This window comes from Chanodichthys erythropterus, chromosome 9 (assembly GCF_024489055.1).
Source record: "Chanodichthys erythropterus isolate Z2021 chromosome 9, ASM2448905v1, whole genome shotgun sequence".
Classification (NCBI taxonomy): Eukaryota; Metazoa; Chordata; class Actinopteri; order Cypriniformes; family Xenocyprididae; genus Chanodichthys; species Chanodichthys erythropterus.
In genome coordinates this window covers 10992243-11006688 of record NC_090229.1, presented here as the reverse complement: position 1 = coordinate 11006688, position 14446 = coordinate 10992243, and the positions used below count along the sequence as shown (strand labels likewise).

The 14446-nt window shown below is 35.1% G+C and overlaps 1 protein-coding gene across 3 annotated transcripts in view; it reads left to right on the top strand.

Moving 5' to 3' along the window:
• The window catches only part of atp2b3a (ATPase plasma membrane Ca2+ transporting 3a), a 33904-nt gene that overhangs the window by 3833 nt on the left and 15625 nt on the right, over positions 1 to 14446 (top strand). For 2 of the 3 annotated variants that reach the window (XM_067393563.1, XM_067393562.1), the window contains exons 3-7: positions 1775 to 2032; positions 7764 to 7889; positions 11356 to 11484; positions 12015 to 12053; positions 12483 to 12647. In XM_067393563.1, the coding sequence (XP_067249664.1) occupies positions 1775 to 2032; positions 7764 to 7889; positions 11356 to 11484; positions 12015 to 12053; positions 12483 to 12647 (717 nt within the window). Of the gene's footprint in view, positions 1 to 1774; positions 2033 to 7763; positions 7890 to 11355; positions 11485 to 11764; positions 11831 to 12014; positions 12054 to 12482; positions 12648 to 14446 lie in introns of all 3 variants that reach the window. The other variant, XM_067393561.1, reaches the window with a different exon arrangement.

The window sequence follows — 14446 nt, the reverse complement described above, 5'->3', positions numbered from 1 at the left end:
GTTTAGTTCACCCCAAAATAAAAATTCTGTCATTAAAATTTCACCCTCATGTTGTTCCAAACCGATAAGACTTTTGTTAATCTTCGGAACACAAATTAAGATATTTTTGATGAAATCCAAGAGCTTTCTGTCCCTCCATAGACAGCTGCGAAACCGAAACTTTGATGTTTCATAAAGAGATCGTAAAACTAATTCATATGAATTGAGTGGTTAAGTCCACATTTTCTTAAGAGACTCGAACGCTTTATATGATGAACAATGAATTTAAGCTTTTATTCATGTATAAACATTGATCAGCGAACTTAAAGGGTTAGTTCACCCAAAAATGAAAATTCTGTCATTTATTACTCACCCTCATGCCGTTCCACACCCGTGAGACCTTCATTAATCTTCGGAACACAAATTAAGATATTTTAGTTCAAATCCGATGGCTCCGTGAGGCCTTCATAGGGAGTAATGTCACTTCCACTGTCAAGATCCATTAATGTACTAAAAACACAACTAAATCAGTTCATGTGCGTACAGTGGTTCAATATTAATATTATTAAGTGACGAGAATATTTTTGGTGCGCCAAAAAAAACCAAAATAACGACTTATTTAGTGATAGCCGATTTCAAAACAATGCTTCAGGAAGCATCGGAGCATAATGAATCAGTGTATCGAATCTGCTGTTCGGAGCGCCAAAGTCACGTGATTTCAGTCGTTTGGCGTGTTTAAACCGCGATCCAATTCATGATTCGATACACTGATTCACTGTGCTCCGATGCTTCCTGAAGCATTGTTTTGAAATCGGCTATCACTAAATAAGTCGTTATTTTGGTTTTTTTTGGCGCACCAAAAATATTCTCATCACTTAATAATATTAATATTGAACCACTGTGCTCACATGAACTGATTTAGATGTGTTTTTAGTACCTTTATGGATCTTGACAGAGGAAGTAACATTACTCCCTATGAAGGCCTCACGGAGCCATCGGATTTCAATTAAAATATCTTAATTTGTGTTCTGAAGATTAATGAAGGTCTTACGGTGTGGAACGGCATGAGGGTGAATAATAAATGACAGAATTTTCATTTTTGGGTGAACTAACCCTTTAAACAGAAGCTCAACCAAACCTGATTGACGCGCAAGAACAAACCTCTTACAGAAGCTCAAACGTGCTGAGTAACACGAGAATGAACCTCATTGGTTCTCGCACGAGAACCAATTGAGTGAACATGCTTGAGCTTCCGTTTACCTTATCTGATGTGTGTTGATGAATGTTTATATGTGAATAAAAGCCTAAATTAAATCTGTTCATCATCTAAAGTGATCGAGTCTCTTCAGAAAATTTGGACTAAACTGCTCAACTCATATGGATTAGTTTTACGATCTCTTTATGAACTTTTTGAAGCGTCAGTGTAAGTTGCATAGCTGTCTATGGAGGGACAGAAATCTCAGATTTCATCAAAAAGATCTTCATTCGTGTTCTGAAGATGAACGAAAGTCTTATGGGTGTGGAATGACATGAGGGTGAGTAATTAATGACAGAAATTAAATTTTTGGGTGTACTAACCCTTTAATGCATTTTTAAAGTAACCTTCTCATATCTGTGTGCAAGTACCATTATAGTTGCATGATAACTAAGAAATCAAAGAATAGAAGGAATGGAGTGAGAGATGGATGGATAGATAAAAAAACATAAAGGATCACAAGTAGACACTCAAACTCTGTGTCCTCCCACACATTTTTACCTTTCCATCTCTCACTCTCTTTTCTCTCTCTCTCTCCAGCATGTAGTAATGTGAGTGCAGGTGCGGAGGACGAGGGAGAAGCGGAGGCGGGCTGGATCGAGGGTGCAGCTATCCTGCTCTCTGTGCTCTGCGTGGTGCTGGTGACGGCGTTTAATGACTGGAGCAAAGAAAAGCAGTTCCGTGGCTTGCAGAGCCGTATTGAGCAGGAGCAACGCTTCGCTGTGGTGCGGAACGGCACGGTCATTCAAATCCCTGTGGCTGAGATGGTGGTGGGGGATGTTGCCCAAGTCAAATATGGTCAGTAGAGTTCAAAACTGGCTCCTCAACTTGTCTTTTATAAAAAGCATCTTGCATGCAACAAACTTTTATGAATTAATGATGAATGAATACATGTGAGCCCCTAATCAGGTGATCCTTTATTAAAAACTTTAACATCTCTAGTACTCTTTAGTCCCTTTTTACATAAACTATATATATATATATATATATATATATATATATATATATATATATATATATATATATATATATATATATAATATATATATGCCAAATTACTCAAAATTAAATCATTAAATAAATGGTGAAATATTTACATAAATTATTAAATGCATAATTAAATTGTTAATAAATCATAAACATCATTCAATTAATTTTTAAATCACCAAACAAATTAATGTACCTTTTATTTCATTTTAGCATTTGTTTGCGCATACTTTTAGCATTATTTTTGGATTGCTTTTTCATTTAAACACGAGCATGTGTCATTTCATTTTCATGGTTGTGGTTGTGATGGGAAGTCAGCTAACTGGTTCAGCGAACTGGTTCTTTTGGACAGTTAATTTCAATGAACCGATTCACTAGTTTGATGTCACGTATATGCAATTCTATTATTATAGAACCCAATAATAATGTAAAAAGTGGATGTTTTACATGTCTAAAGCATATAAAGTGAATTAATCAGGCTTAATCAAATCACTTTTTTTTTACATAAACCGTGAGAAACCATAAAAACCCTTTCATTTCACCCCCCCATTCAGTTAAAGTGCTCGTTCACGCATATGTTCATATCAGCAGCTCATCGGTTCTTCACAGACACGTCTGAACTGTTGTAACAATTCAGTTTCAGTTTCAGTTTAATTTATTTATATAGCACATTTAATAATGACAGAGTCGACCAAAGTGCTGCACAGAGAAATAAAATGATACTATTATCAAAAAATAAAACAATCACAAAGAGTATACAACACTAAAAACACACTGAATACAGTAGTTACTCGAGTCCATAAGCCTTTTTAAAAAGATGTGTCTTAAGTTAAGATTTAAAAACCGATACAGAAGTGGCTGATCTCAAGCTAAAAGGCAAGTTATTCCACAACTAGGGTGCAGCCACCGAAAATGCATGATCCCCCTTAAGCTTTAGGTGTGTTTTGGGTACTGACAGCAACAGTGTGTTTGGTGACCTTAAAGGCCTATTGGTCTGATGGTAAGTCAAAAGATCTGATAAGTAGTTTGGAGCCAAGCCATTCAGGGACTTATAGACAAACAATAATACCTTGAACTGGATTCTATATTAAATGGGGAGCCAGTGCAAACTAGCCAAAACAGGCGAAATATGTTCCCTCTTCCTTCTCCCTGTTAAAAATCTGCCAGCAGAATTTTGGACCAGCTGCAGGCGAGACAAACTCAATTGAGTGACCCCCAAATATAGTGAGTTGCAGTAATGCAGTCTTGATGAAATTAATGCGTGAATAACTGTTTCTAAGTCCCTGAATGAAAGAAAAGATTTAATTTTGGCAATCATCCTGAGCTGGAAAAATGTTTATTTGTTTGTCAAACTTAAGTGCTGGGTCAAAAATAACTCCCAAATTTCTTGCATAGGTACCTACAGTGTTAGTTATTGGACCCAAAGTTTGAGAGAGGATATTGGCTGAGTCCGGGCATCCAAAAACTAACACTTCAGTCTTTGAATCGTTTAACTGAAGAAAGTTTTCTGCCATCCAGCCTTTAACTTCACTCAAGCACTCAAATAATGACTGGGGAGATGTATTTTTATCAGGCTTAACTGGAAGATAAAGTTGTATGTCATCTGCGTAACAATGGTATGGAATCTGATGCTTGCGAAAAATATTGGTTAAAGGGATAGTTAAGCCAAAAATGAAAATTTGATGTTTATCTGCTTAACCCCAGGGCATCCAAGATGTAGGTGACTTTGTTTCTTCAGTAGAACACAAATGATGATTTTTAACTCCAACCGTTGCCGTCTGTCAGTCAAACAATGCGAGTGAATGGTAACACAATTTGTAAGAGTCAAAAAAACATGCACAGACAACTCTAAATTAAACCCTGTGGCTCATGACGACACATTGATGTCCTAAGACACGAAACAATCGGTTTGTGCGAGAAAACGGACAGTATGTATATCATTTTTTACCTCTAAAACACCACTATGTCCAACTGCGTTCAGCACTCGCTTAGTGAGGTCTGATCGCGCTCATTGAAGTATAAGCGCGAGACATTACTGCAGTTGTCAGAGCGCGATCAGACCTCAGGTCTTTTAGAGGTAATAAATTATATACAAACTGTTCGTTTCGTGTCTTAGGACATCAATGTGTCGTCATGAGCCGCAGGGTTTAATTTGGATTTGTCTGTGCATGTTTTTTTGACTCTTACAAATTGTGTTACCATTCACTCGCATTGTTTGACTGACAGACGGCAACGGTTGGAGTTAAAAATTATAATTTGTGTTCTACTGAAGAAACAAAGTCACCTACATCTTGGATGCCCTGGGGGTAAGCAGATAAACATCAAATTTTCATTTTAGGGTGAACTATCCCTTTAATGTAAGGAGATGGAGAGAAAACAAAACAGGGCCTAAGACAGAGCCCTGTGGAACACCACATGTAAAGTTTTCATTTTCTACAGAAAAAGTTCTCCCCATTAGATAGGACATAAACCAGTTTAAAGCTGTACCCCTGATGCCAACATACTGCTCAAGACGTTTTAATAAAATAGAGTGATCAATAGTGTCGAAGGCTGCACTTAGATCCAAGAGAACCAAAACGACACATTTTCCGGAATCAACAGCCAATAAAAGGTGATTTAACACTTTTTAAGAGAGCTGATTCTGTGCTGTGCTTGTCTCTGAACCCAGACTGAAACCTATCTAATATGTCATTGTTCTTTAGAAAGGAAGAGATTTTAATGAAAAACAACCTTCTCCAATACCTTCGAAAGAAAAGGAAGCTTAGAAATAGGACGATAATTAGTTAAAACCAGTGAATCTAGGGAAGCCTTTTTAAGCACAGGCTGTATCACTGCATGTTTAAAACATGATGGAAGATAGCCATAAGTAAGACAACTATTAATTATAGACTGGATACACAGGCCAATAGTGTCCAATACTTTCACTATAAAAAATGAGGGAATAGGATCTGAGCAACAAGATACCGGTTTCATATGGTGATTAATATCTATTAAATAGGATAGAGACACAGGCTCAAAGCTAGCTAAAGTAGCTGCATTGCAGTGATCAAAAAAAGATGCATTTCCAGAATTTGAAATGTTAGAGCGGATATTTTATTAATCTTTGTAATAAAAAACTCTAAAAAATCAATGCAAACTGCAGAAGATGCCTCAGGAAATGTAGTAGTAGCAGGATTTAGAACCTTGTTAATAGTACTAAAAATAAAATTTTAGGTCTACCAGCATTGCTAGAAATCAGATTGGAAAAATATGAAGATCTAGCAATCTTAACGGATTGTTCATAAGACTTCAAACAGTCTCTCCAAATTTCATAAGATACTTGCAATTTATTTTGTTTCCACGGTCTCTCTGCCTGCCTGTATTTTTGTCCTAATGCTTTAGTTTCACTGTTTAGCCAAAGCTGGTTTCTCAATTTTTCACAAATTGAGAAGAGGCAAAGGCATCGGAGAATTGTATGGGTGCATCTGAGTTAAGAGAGCGGATATACTAACTAGGAGAAGATTGTTTCACAGGATGAGATAAAACGGTATTAAAAAGTATTGGCTTATGGTCAGAGAAGCAACAATCTTCAATCTGAACAATTTGTAACAGAAATCCAAAGGACAATATCAAATTGAGCGTATGGCCTTTTTCATGTGTAGCGCCTAACACAGATTGAGAAAGGTTAAAATCAATGATTTGTAAAAATTCGGACACTAATGGCTTATCAGGGCAACACACATGAATATTAAAATCACAGAGTCTGTCAGCATTAGGCACAACTGTAGCTTGAATTCAGGGAATTCCTTAAAGAAAAGCTTATTATAGTTGGGGGGGGGGGGGGTCTATAAATAATTGGACAAAAAATAGGGTACATCAAGCCCATTCGACTTTAACCAACTCTTTACCTCAACCATTAACCGACTCTTGACTCGAGAGAACAGCTATCAGAGTTAACTCGAGAACTACTGCCATTGGATCACTGTTATATTTATAAAAATGTTTTATTTATGTTCTATGCTTTTCAGTAAGAGACATTTCTCAGCATGTGGGACATGTCCGTACTCTTCTCAGTTTCGTACTGTTGGAGCGCTGAATGAGTTGGCAAAAACCGGCATCATAGGACCATTGGCTCATTTTGAGTCAGAGTGATGTCAGGCATGTCTGAAAGTCAGTAACTTGTAGATCTGTGCTGACATGACCCTGCCCGCAAACTGCTTCAGACGGCTCAGTCTGATTTGGGGAACTGATTCAACCAGCTCACTAAAAAGAACCAGTTCAAAAGAACGATTCGCGAAAACTGCACCTAAACTAAAGGTGTTGAGTGATGTGCAGACAACCATAACCCTAAAAATGAAATGACACAAGCTTGTGCTTAAAGGTGCCCTAGAACCAGTTTTCACAAGATGTAATATAAGTCTAAAGTGTGCTCTGAATGTGTCTGTGAAGTTTCAGCTCAAAATACCCCATAGATTTTTTTTTTATTAATTTTTTAAACTGCCTGCATGCATGTGTCCGATCATGTGAGTATAGTATTTATTTGGATGTTTATATTTGATTCTGAATGAGTTTGATAGTTCTTTGTGGCTAATGGCCTAATATTACACACTGTTGGAGAGATTTATAAAGAATGAAGTTGTGTTTATGAATTATACAGACTGCAAGTGTTTAATAATGAAAATAGCGACGGCTCTTGTCTCTGTGAATATAGTAAGAAACGATGGTAACTTTAACCACATTTAACAGTACATTAGCAACATGCTAACGAAACATTTAGAAAGACAATTCACAAATATCACTAAAAATATCATGATATCATGGATCATGTCAGTTATTATTGCTCCATCTGCCATTTTTCGCTGTTGTTGTTGTTCTTGTTTGCTTACCTAGTCTGATGATTCAGCTGTGCACATCCAGACATTAATACTGGCCAACAGTAACAGTAACAGTCGGTGTTATGTTGAGATTCGCCTGTTCTTCAGAGGTCTTTTAAACAAATGAGATTAACATAAGAAGGAGGAAACAACGGTGTTTGAGACTCACTGTATGTCATTTCCATGTACTGAACTCTTGTTATTCAACTATGCCAAGATAAATTAAATTTTTGATTCTAGGGCACCTTTAAATGAAAAAGCAATCCACAAATAATGCTAATGAGTGCAAACAAATTCTAAAATGAAATAAAAGGTATTATTAATTTGTTTGGTGATTTAATAATTAATACATTTTTTTTATTTTGTTAAGAATTTAATTATGTATTTAATCATTTATTTAAATGTTTCAAAATGTAATTAATTAATTTTGAGTAATTTGGCCCTTCATATTCAAATAGTAAATAAATAATGTACATATAAATTTAGAATCTTTTTAAAATCCATACAATTATCCTAAGAATATATGCATATTCAATGTATTCTTACATTCCTATATATATAAGAATGCGCAGATGCCTTTGAAAATTTTATTTTTTTATTTGGTTACTTAATTTTGGCTCTTAGAGGAAGTAGCATTCAAAGCTGCTAAGATGTAATTGATCTGTTGCTGTCACTCTGGGGTCTCCTAGGCGACCTCCTGCCTGCGGATGGTGTTCTCATCCAAGGGAACGACCTCAAGATCGATGAGAGCTCCCTCACCGGAGAGTCTGATCACGTACGCAAATCCATCGACAAGGATCCCATGCTGCTGTCAGGTAGGGAGTAAAGGTTATATAAGTGAACATATGTTTGCGTGGGGTTGTGTGGACTGGGTCGGCCATATGGCCATAAGTTGTGATGAATGTTTGTGTGTTTTTACAGAAATAGTTCTGTTTATCCAAATACTGAAAGATATTCACCATCTGTTCAAAAATTCTGATGATTTAGGATTCAAACAGATCATTGGGACTGACTACTGGTTAAAAATCCAAAAGGTGGCAGGTTTGAACCGAACATGCAAAGGGTGTTTTGTTTGTTTGAGCAGGACCCTTAATCCCACGGGCACTATTCCCCGTACTTGCACGGTGACATCACGTGTGTATGGTATATTGAAAGTCTGCATTGTGTTCACAAAATCACCAATATCAGTTAATTTAGTGTGACACTGTTGCAATCCATCTGAATTGAACCAATTTGCTGTTTAGGGGGATGGGACTTTGCAAAGTATTTTGTCAATACTTTAACACTCAGGTTGTACAGCGCTTGGGTTAAATCTCATTGACTGGTTTAATGAGATAATGTCCCTGAGGTCTGATAAACAGGTTAATCAGCTTCTTTCCTCATCTCTGGTTCCTGGAGAAGGGCTCAGATTTGTGTTTGGCCCTCCAGAGACCTGCTCTGCCACTTCTTCTAATGATCACAGCTCACCAGAGAAGCATCTGTTTCTCCGCTTGGCCACACACACAGCGCTACCCCATGACCTCGACCTCAACATAATCAAGTGTGAAAGAAAAATGGGAGATGGAATCTATGGAAACATAACATGCTTTTGCACGTAAAAAATGCATGTGTAACATGATTAGAATGGACTTGCTTAACTAAATTGACATTAATGGAGAATAATGAATACTAATTTGTTAGTATAACTAGTTAGAATATCATTACCTCCCTTGACTGTCCAATTCAGAATCAGAATCACTTGGTTTACCTATATTTTCAGAATATATTTGAAATGGTGAATAAAAGAATGTACACTATGCTGTTCGAAAGTTTGGAGTCAGTAAACTTTTTTTATTTTTAAGAAATATTTTTATTCAGCAAGGAAAGTGGCAAAAGTGACATTAATAATGTTACAAAAGATTACTATTTCAAATAAATGCTGTTCTTTTGAACTTGCTATTCATTCTTTTGAATAGACTATTATCTTATCTGACCTTTATCAATTTGTAGCAGTAAACAAAGAGATGTCATACTGATCACAAGTTCAGTATGGAGTACCGCAAGGCTCGGTACTAGGACCGTTGCTTTTCACTCTGTACAAGATACCCTTGGGGGATATCATTAGGAAGCATGGCGTTAGTTTCCACTGTTATGCTGATGATACTCAGCTCTATATTTCTTCGCGCCCTGACGAAACTTAACAATTCACAAAATTAACAAAATGCAAAGCTGATATAAAAAATTGGCTGACTAGTAATTTCCTAGTTTATGAATTATACAGACTGCAAGTGTTTAAAAAATGAAAATGACGACAGTCTTGTCTCTGTGAATACAGTAAGAAACATGGTAACTTTAACCACATTTAACAGTACATTAGCAACATGCTAACAAAAAAATTAGAAAGACATTTTTCAAATATCACTAAAAATATCATGGATCATGTCAGTTATTATTGCTCCATCTGCCATTTTTCGCTGTTGTTCTTGCTTGCTTACCTAGTCTGATGATTCAGCTGTGTACAGATCCAGACGTTAATACTGGCTGCCCTTGTGTAATGTCTTGAACATGGGCTGGCATATGCAAATATTGGGGGCGTACATATTAATGATCTGGACTGTTACGTAACAGTCGGTGTTATGTTGATATTCGCCTGTTCTTCTGAGGTCTTTTAAACAAATGAGATTTACATAAGTAGGGAGGAAACAATGGAGTTTGAGACTCACTGTATGTCATTTCCATGTACTGAACTCTTGTTATTTAACTATGCCAAGATTAATTCAATTTTTAATTCTAGGGCACTTTTACGCAGTATAACAGTTTTCAACATTAATAATAATAAATGTTTCTTGAGCAGCAAATCAGCATATTTGAATAATTTCTGAATGATCATGTAACACTAAAGACTGGAATGCAAAATAGGATGCAAGATCTTCTGGCCTTTTGTACAAAGGTGTCATATGATCAATGTCACAAATTTTATTTGATTAGTGACCTAGAAATAGTGCATAATCTTATGCGTTTCTTAATCATTTTAAATCATAACTGTTCTTTGTTTTAAAATCCTAAAATGTTTGGTCTATTTCAATGTTTAAAAAAAAAAAAAAAAGATTATTATTTAATGTGTATATTTAAAGTATATTTAAAGTCATGATATATTATGATAGATTGAAGTATAGTGGTATACAGTATATTGGTTTCAGACTCTGCAGTCAGTTCTTGAGGTCATTGAGGAGGTGTTTTGACGGTTCTTAATCTAAAACTGCTTTGATTTATCAGGACTCAGGAGACATTTTGGATAATATATTGAATCGCTCATGCAAACTAAGATGTTTGCATAAGATTTCCAAGATCTCTTGCTGCACATTTCTGAACTTTAAAATGACTAGTTTTTGTGGAACTGTCTTGTTTCTTGTTTTATTGACAAGCATTTTCTGTCATTCATCAGCTTGTGCAATTAATCATCAAGGGGTGCATATTATTTTCTCAGTCATTATGGGAGATGCATCTCTTCTCAACATGTATGTTTGAAGACTTCTGTTGTGAAGAAGGAAATGCACGCTGCAAAAAATAATTGTCTTAATCAGTAATTTTGTCTTGTTTATCCCTGTAAAACATATCTTCTCTTATTGGCAGTAGTCATAAACATCACTAAATAGTGTTTGATGTAATTATTAAAACAAAAAACAATGGTGTGGAATAAATGCTTCTGAAGTAGTTATTTGATTATTAGTTTTTAGTTTTTTTTTTTTTAAACAAATATTGTTAAAGGTGTTTCAATATTTTTACTGGAAAACAAGACCAAAATACCGGTAAAGAAAGAAAGAAAGAATTAATGTGCAGTGAACCAGGGAACAAAGAAGCAATCTGGCTCAGTTTAATTGTATTACACACTAAAAGGAAAGGCCATGGAAGAGACTTCAGCCTTAATTTTGATCCTTGGTTTAGACAAGTGCAGGGGCTAGTGTGAGCACAGCAAACAACAACAATACATTACATAAGGTTAACTGTGACTCATACGATGGATAAATGATTGTTTTAGATTAAACATGCTCTAACTAGAGACACCTGAGCATCTATGCACAAAATATTTGTATTAAAATTAAAATTGAAGTCTTTTGGTCACTAACTGAGTCACAAGATGGCGCCAATAAGCTATTTTATTTGAAAAGTGAGCGACTGCAGAGTGATATGAGAGATATAATCAAAGTATGTAGTAACTTGTGTTTGATGAGCTTTTTTTTAAGGGAAGAGCTATGAAAATATTTACTCTATAAAGTCTTCTCTGTGTCCCTCAATTTTCAGGCACTCATGTAATGGAGGGGTCAGGGAAAATGGTGGTGACCGCTGTTGGTGTCAACTCTCAAACGGGAATCATCTTCACCCTCCTGGGGGCCGGAGAGATGGAGGAAGAGAAGAAAGACTGCAAGAAAGGTTGGCGTCCGACAGTTCTTTAATGTATGATTAAAAATTGAGCATGAATAAACATGAACATTATAAAAGAAAAATCCATTTGCTTGAATACCCACTTAGAATGATCCAGATACAAAATGTCTGATGTACCGGGTCAGTTCTACTTCGATGCACTGAAATGCTCAGAAATGTTGCTCACTCATTTGAGTTGATTTTCCATTGTTTTTGTTCAGCATTTAGGTTTTTATTTTATGTCTTTACATACCACCTTCGTTTTTGTCCTATCCAACAATTCTATCAGAGGTCAATAGTAATTCATCCACGCAGTTCCCCAGTGTTGAAGCCAAAGAACACAACATCATAAATGGTAGGTGACATTCACAATAGAGAGATGACTCATAAACAGACATCCTCCATATCTGTCAAATATTATCCCTCCATGTTTTATGTTTTCTTTCTCATGCACTTTATTGTTCTCTCATGTCAGCTACATTGACCTCAAACAGTGGAAACCATATTTGTTTTGTTTAACTGTGCATTAACCTTCACAGGGAAACAAGATGGGACCCTGGAGAACAATCAAAATAAAGGTGACTTTCAAGACTTCAGTTCAGATAGATTTATAACGAGATGAAGTCATTATACAGGCTATTTTCAGAATGAAATACTGCATACTGCACAGTATATACTGTATACTGCCTACTATTTTTTCCCCCAAAGTTTTATGTGAAATAGTGTAACAATAAGCATTTCAAATCGTAGCATGCTACTGTACATTATTGTCACACTGAGCTCATCACTTGCTGTCATGGTATGTAAATCAATGTATTTTGCATTATGAATTATTTTGTAAAATGTCTTATGTCTTGTCGGTCAGATCAAATGATGAAATCGTGAGCAGGATACAGTATATATGCAAACCACAAAATAGTGCGTAGTATTGTAAGCGCTATTCTAAACATTTCCAACAGTTACCTGTAATTCTGCCTGCCTGATCGCTGCTTCTCCACCCACTATAGCTAAGAAACAGGATGAGGCTGTTGCCATGGAGATGCAGCCTCTGAAGAGTGCAGAAGGTGGGGAGGTGGAGGAGAAAGAGAAGAAAAAAGCCAGTGTGCCCAAGAAGGAGAAATCAGTTCTTCAGGGCAAACTCACCAAGCTGGCAGTGCAAATTGGGAAAGCAGGTGGGGGAGGTCTACTGTTAAGGTCTTTTGGGTCAAGTTTTTTCTCAGACTTAGAGATAAAGGTTTCACTGAACCTCTAAATAATCCACTACCATTCAAAAGTTTATTTATTTTTTTTAAGAATTTAAAAGAACAAATCTATTGCTTTGACAATATACCACCCAAAGCATAAATTAATATTTTGCTAATAAGTGGATATTAAGTTGATATTCTTTCTGACAAAGGTGTTTATATGATAAAGAATGGGATTAGTGGGTGTTTATTTACTGCATTTATCTGACTTCCATAAATTCTGATGTTACATACTACTATTCAAAAGTTTGGAGTCAGTAAGATTTGCTTTTTGAAAGAAAGTGACAGTAAAGACATTTATAATGTCAAATTACAAATTAATTCTATTTCAAATAAATGTTTTTTTTTTTTTTTCAACTTTCAGTTTATCAAAGAATCCTGAAAAACATATCACAGTTTACACAAAAATATTAGGCAGTGCAACTGTTTTCTACAAAATTTTCTTGAGAACCAGATCAGCATATTAAAATGATTTCTGAAGGATCATGTGATACTGATCATGTGACACTTACATTTTAAAATGTAATAAAATATAAAACAGTTATTTTAAATTGTAATAACATTTCATAATATCCTCCTGACTACCAGATTTTTTTTTGTTGTGAATTTAGTATTTTTTTATGTCGTTAAATTGTTTAGAACATAAGAAATGGGAAAATAAAATTTTTGAAAAATGATATTTTATTGTTATGCTATGTCCAATGTAGTGGACACCAGGATTCAGTTTTTTAAAAATTAAATAAGACATGAATAAACATTAAAAGGCAAAAACAATGGGATTTTTTTTTTCTTTTTTAAATTGCCAATACATGTTAAGGTTTCAGACCAAACTTTGTATACAGATGATTCTCAACTATGTTATGAAAGATATAATAGAATGATTTGATATACCATTTTGCTTTATGCAATATGCATGTAAAATGGCCATAAACATGTTTTCCCTTTATATACAATACATCTATACAATGTATTTAATTTGCATATTCATGTTTTGGGGCAATATATAATGAAAAAATAAGTGTAATAACTGGAATAATAATTGGCAAGATTTTTTTATAGATCATAGAAAATAATAAATAATTATATTTTATTATAGATAATATAATTATAGATAATATCTAATATTTCATAGGAATATTGATATATAATTTCTTTCCCTATTCACTTGTTGTGTCTCCCAAAATGCCTGGTGTCCTTGAGTGTGAACTTGTATGAAATCAATATCCTGTTTCATAACAGAAAGTCATATTTTGATTTGAAACCCCATAACATTTTCCTGAGATGTTGATTTATGACAAACAATTTGTAAATTAATCAGATTTAAATGAAAATTACAAAACTTTATCATATTTCCATAAGGGTGTTAAATTTGATCACTAAATTAATGTCAGCCATATTTAAAGACCAAGTAGAGGGAAGCATTTGGTATCTCTGAAAAGCCCTGAATGTGCTCTTTACAGGACATCCAGACTTAAAAATGTAACATGTATGGTGTCAGAGAAATGTGCTAAACTATAATGTCCTCTACAGAGGACCAAACTCCATAGCTGGGTGTCAGGAGGATATTACTGTTTTTCTTGGATTTTGAGCAAATAATTGCAGTCTTGGTGGGCATAAGAGACTTTTTCAAAAACATTAATAAATCTGACATACACCAAACTTTTAAACGGTAGTGTACATTTTGGTTTGCAATTTGTTGTCTATGATTCCTTACGTTTTCGGCTCTT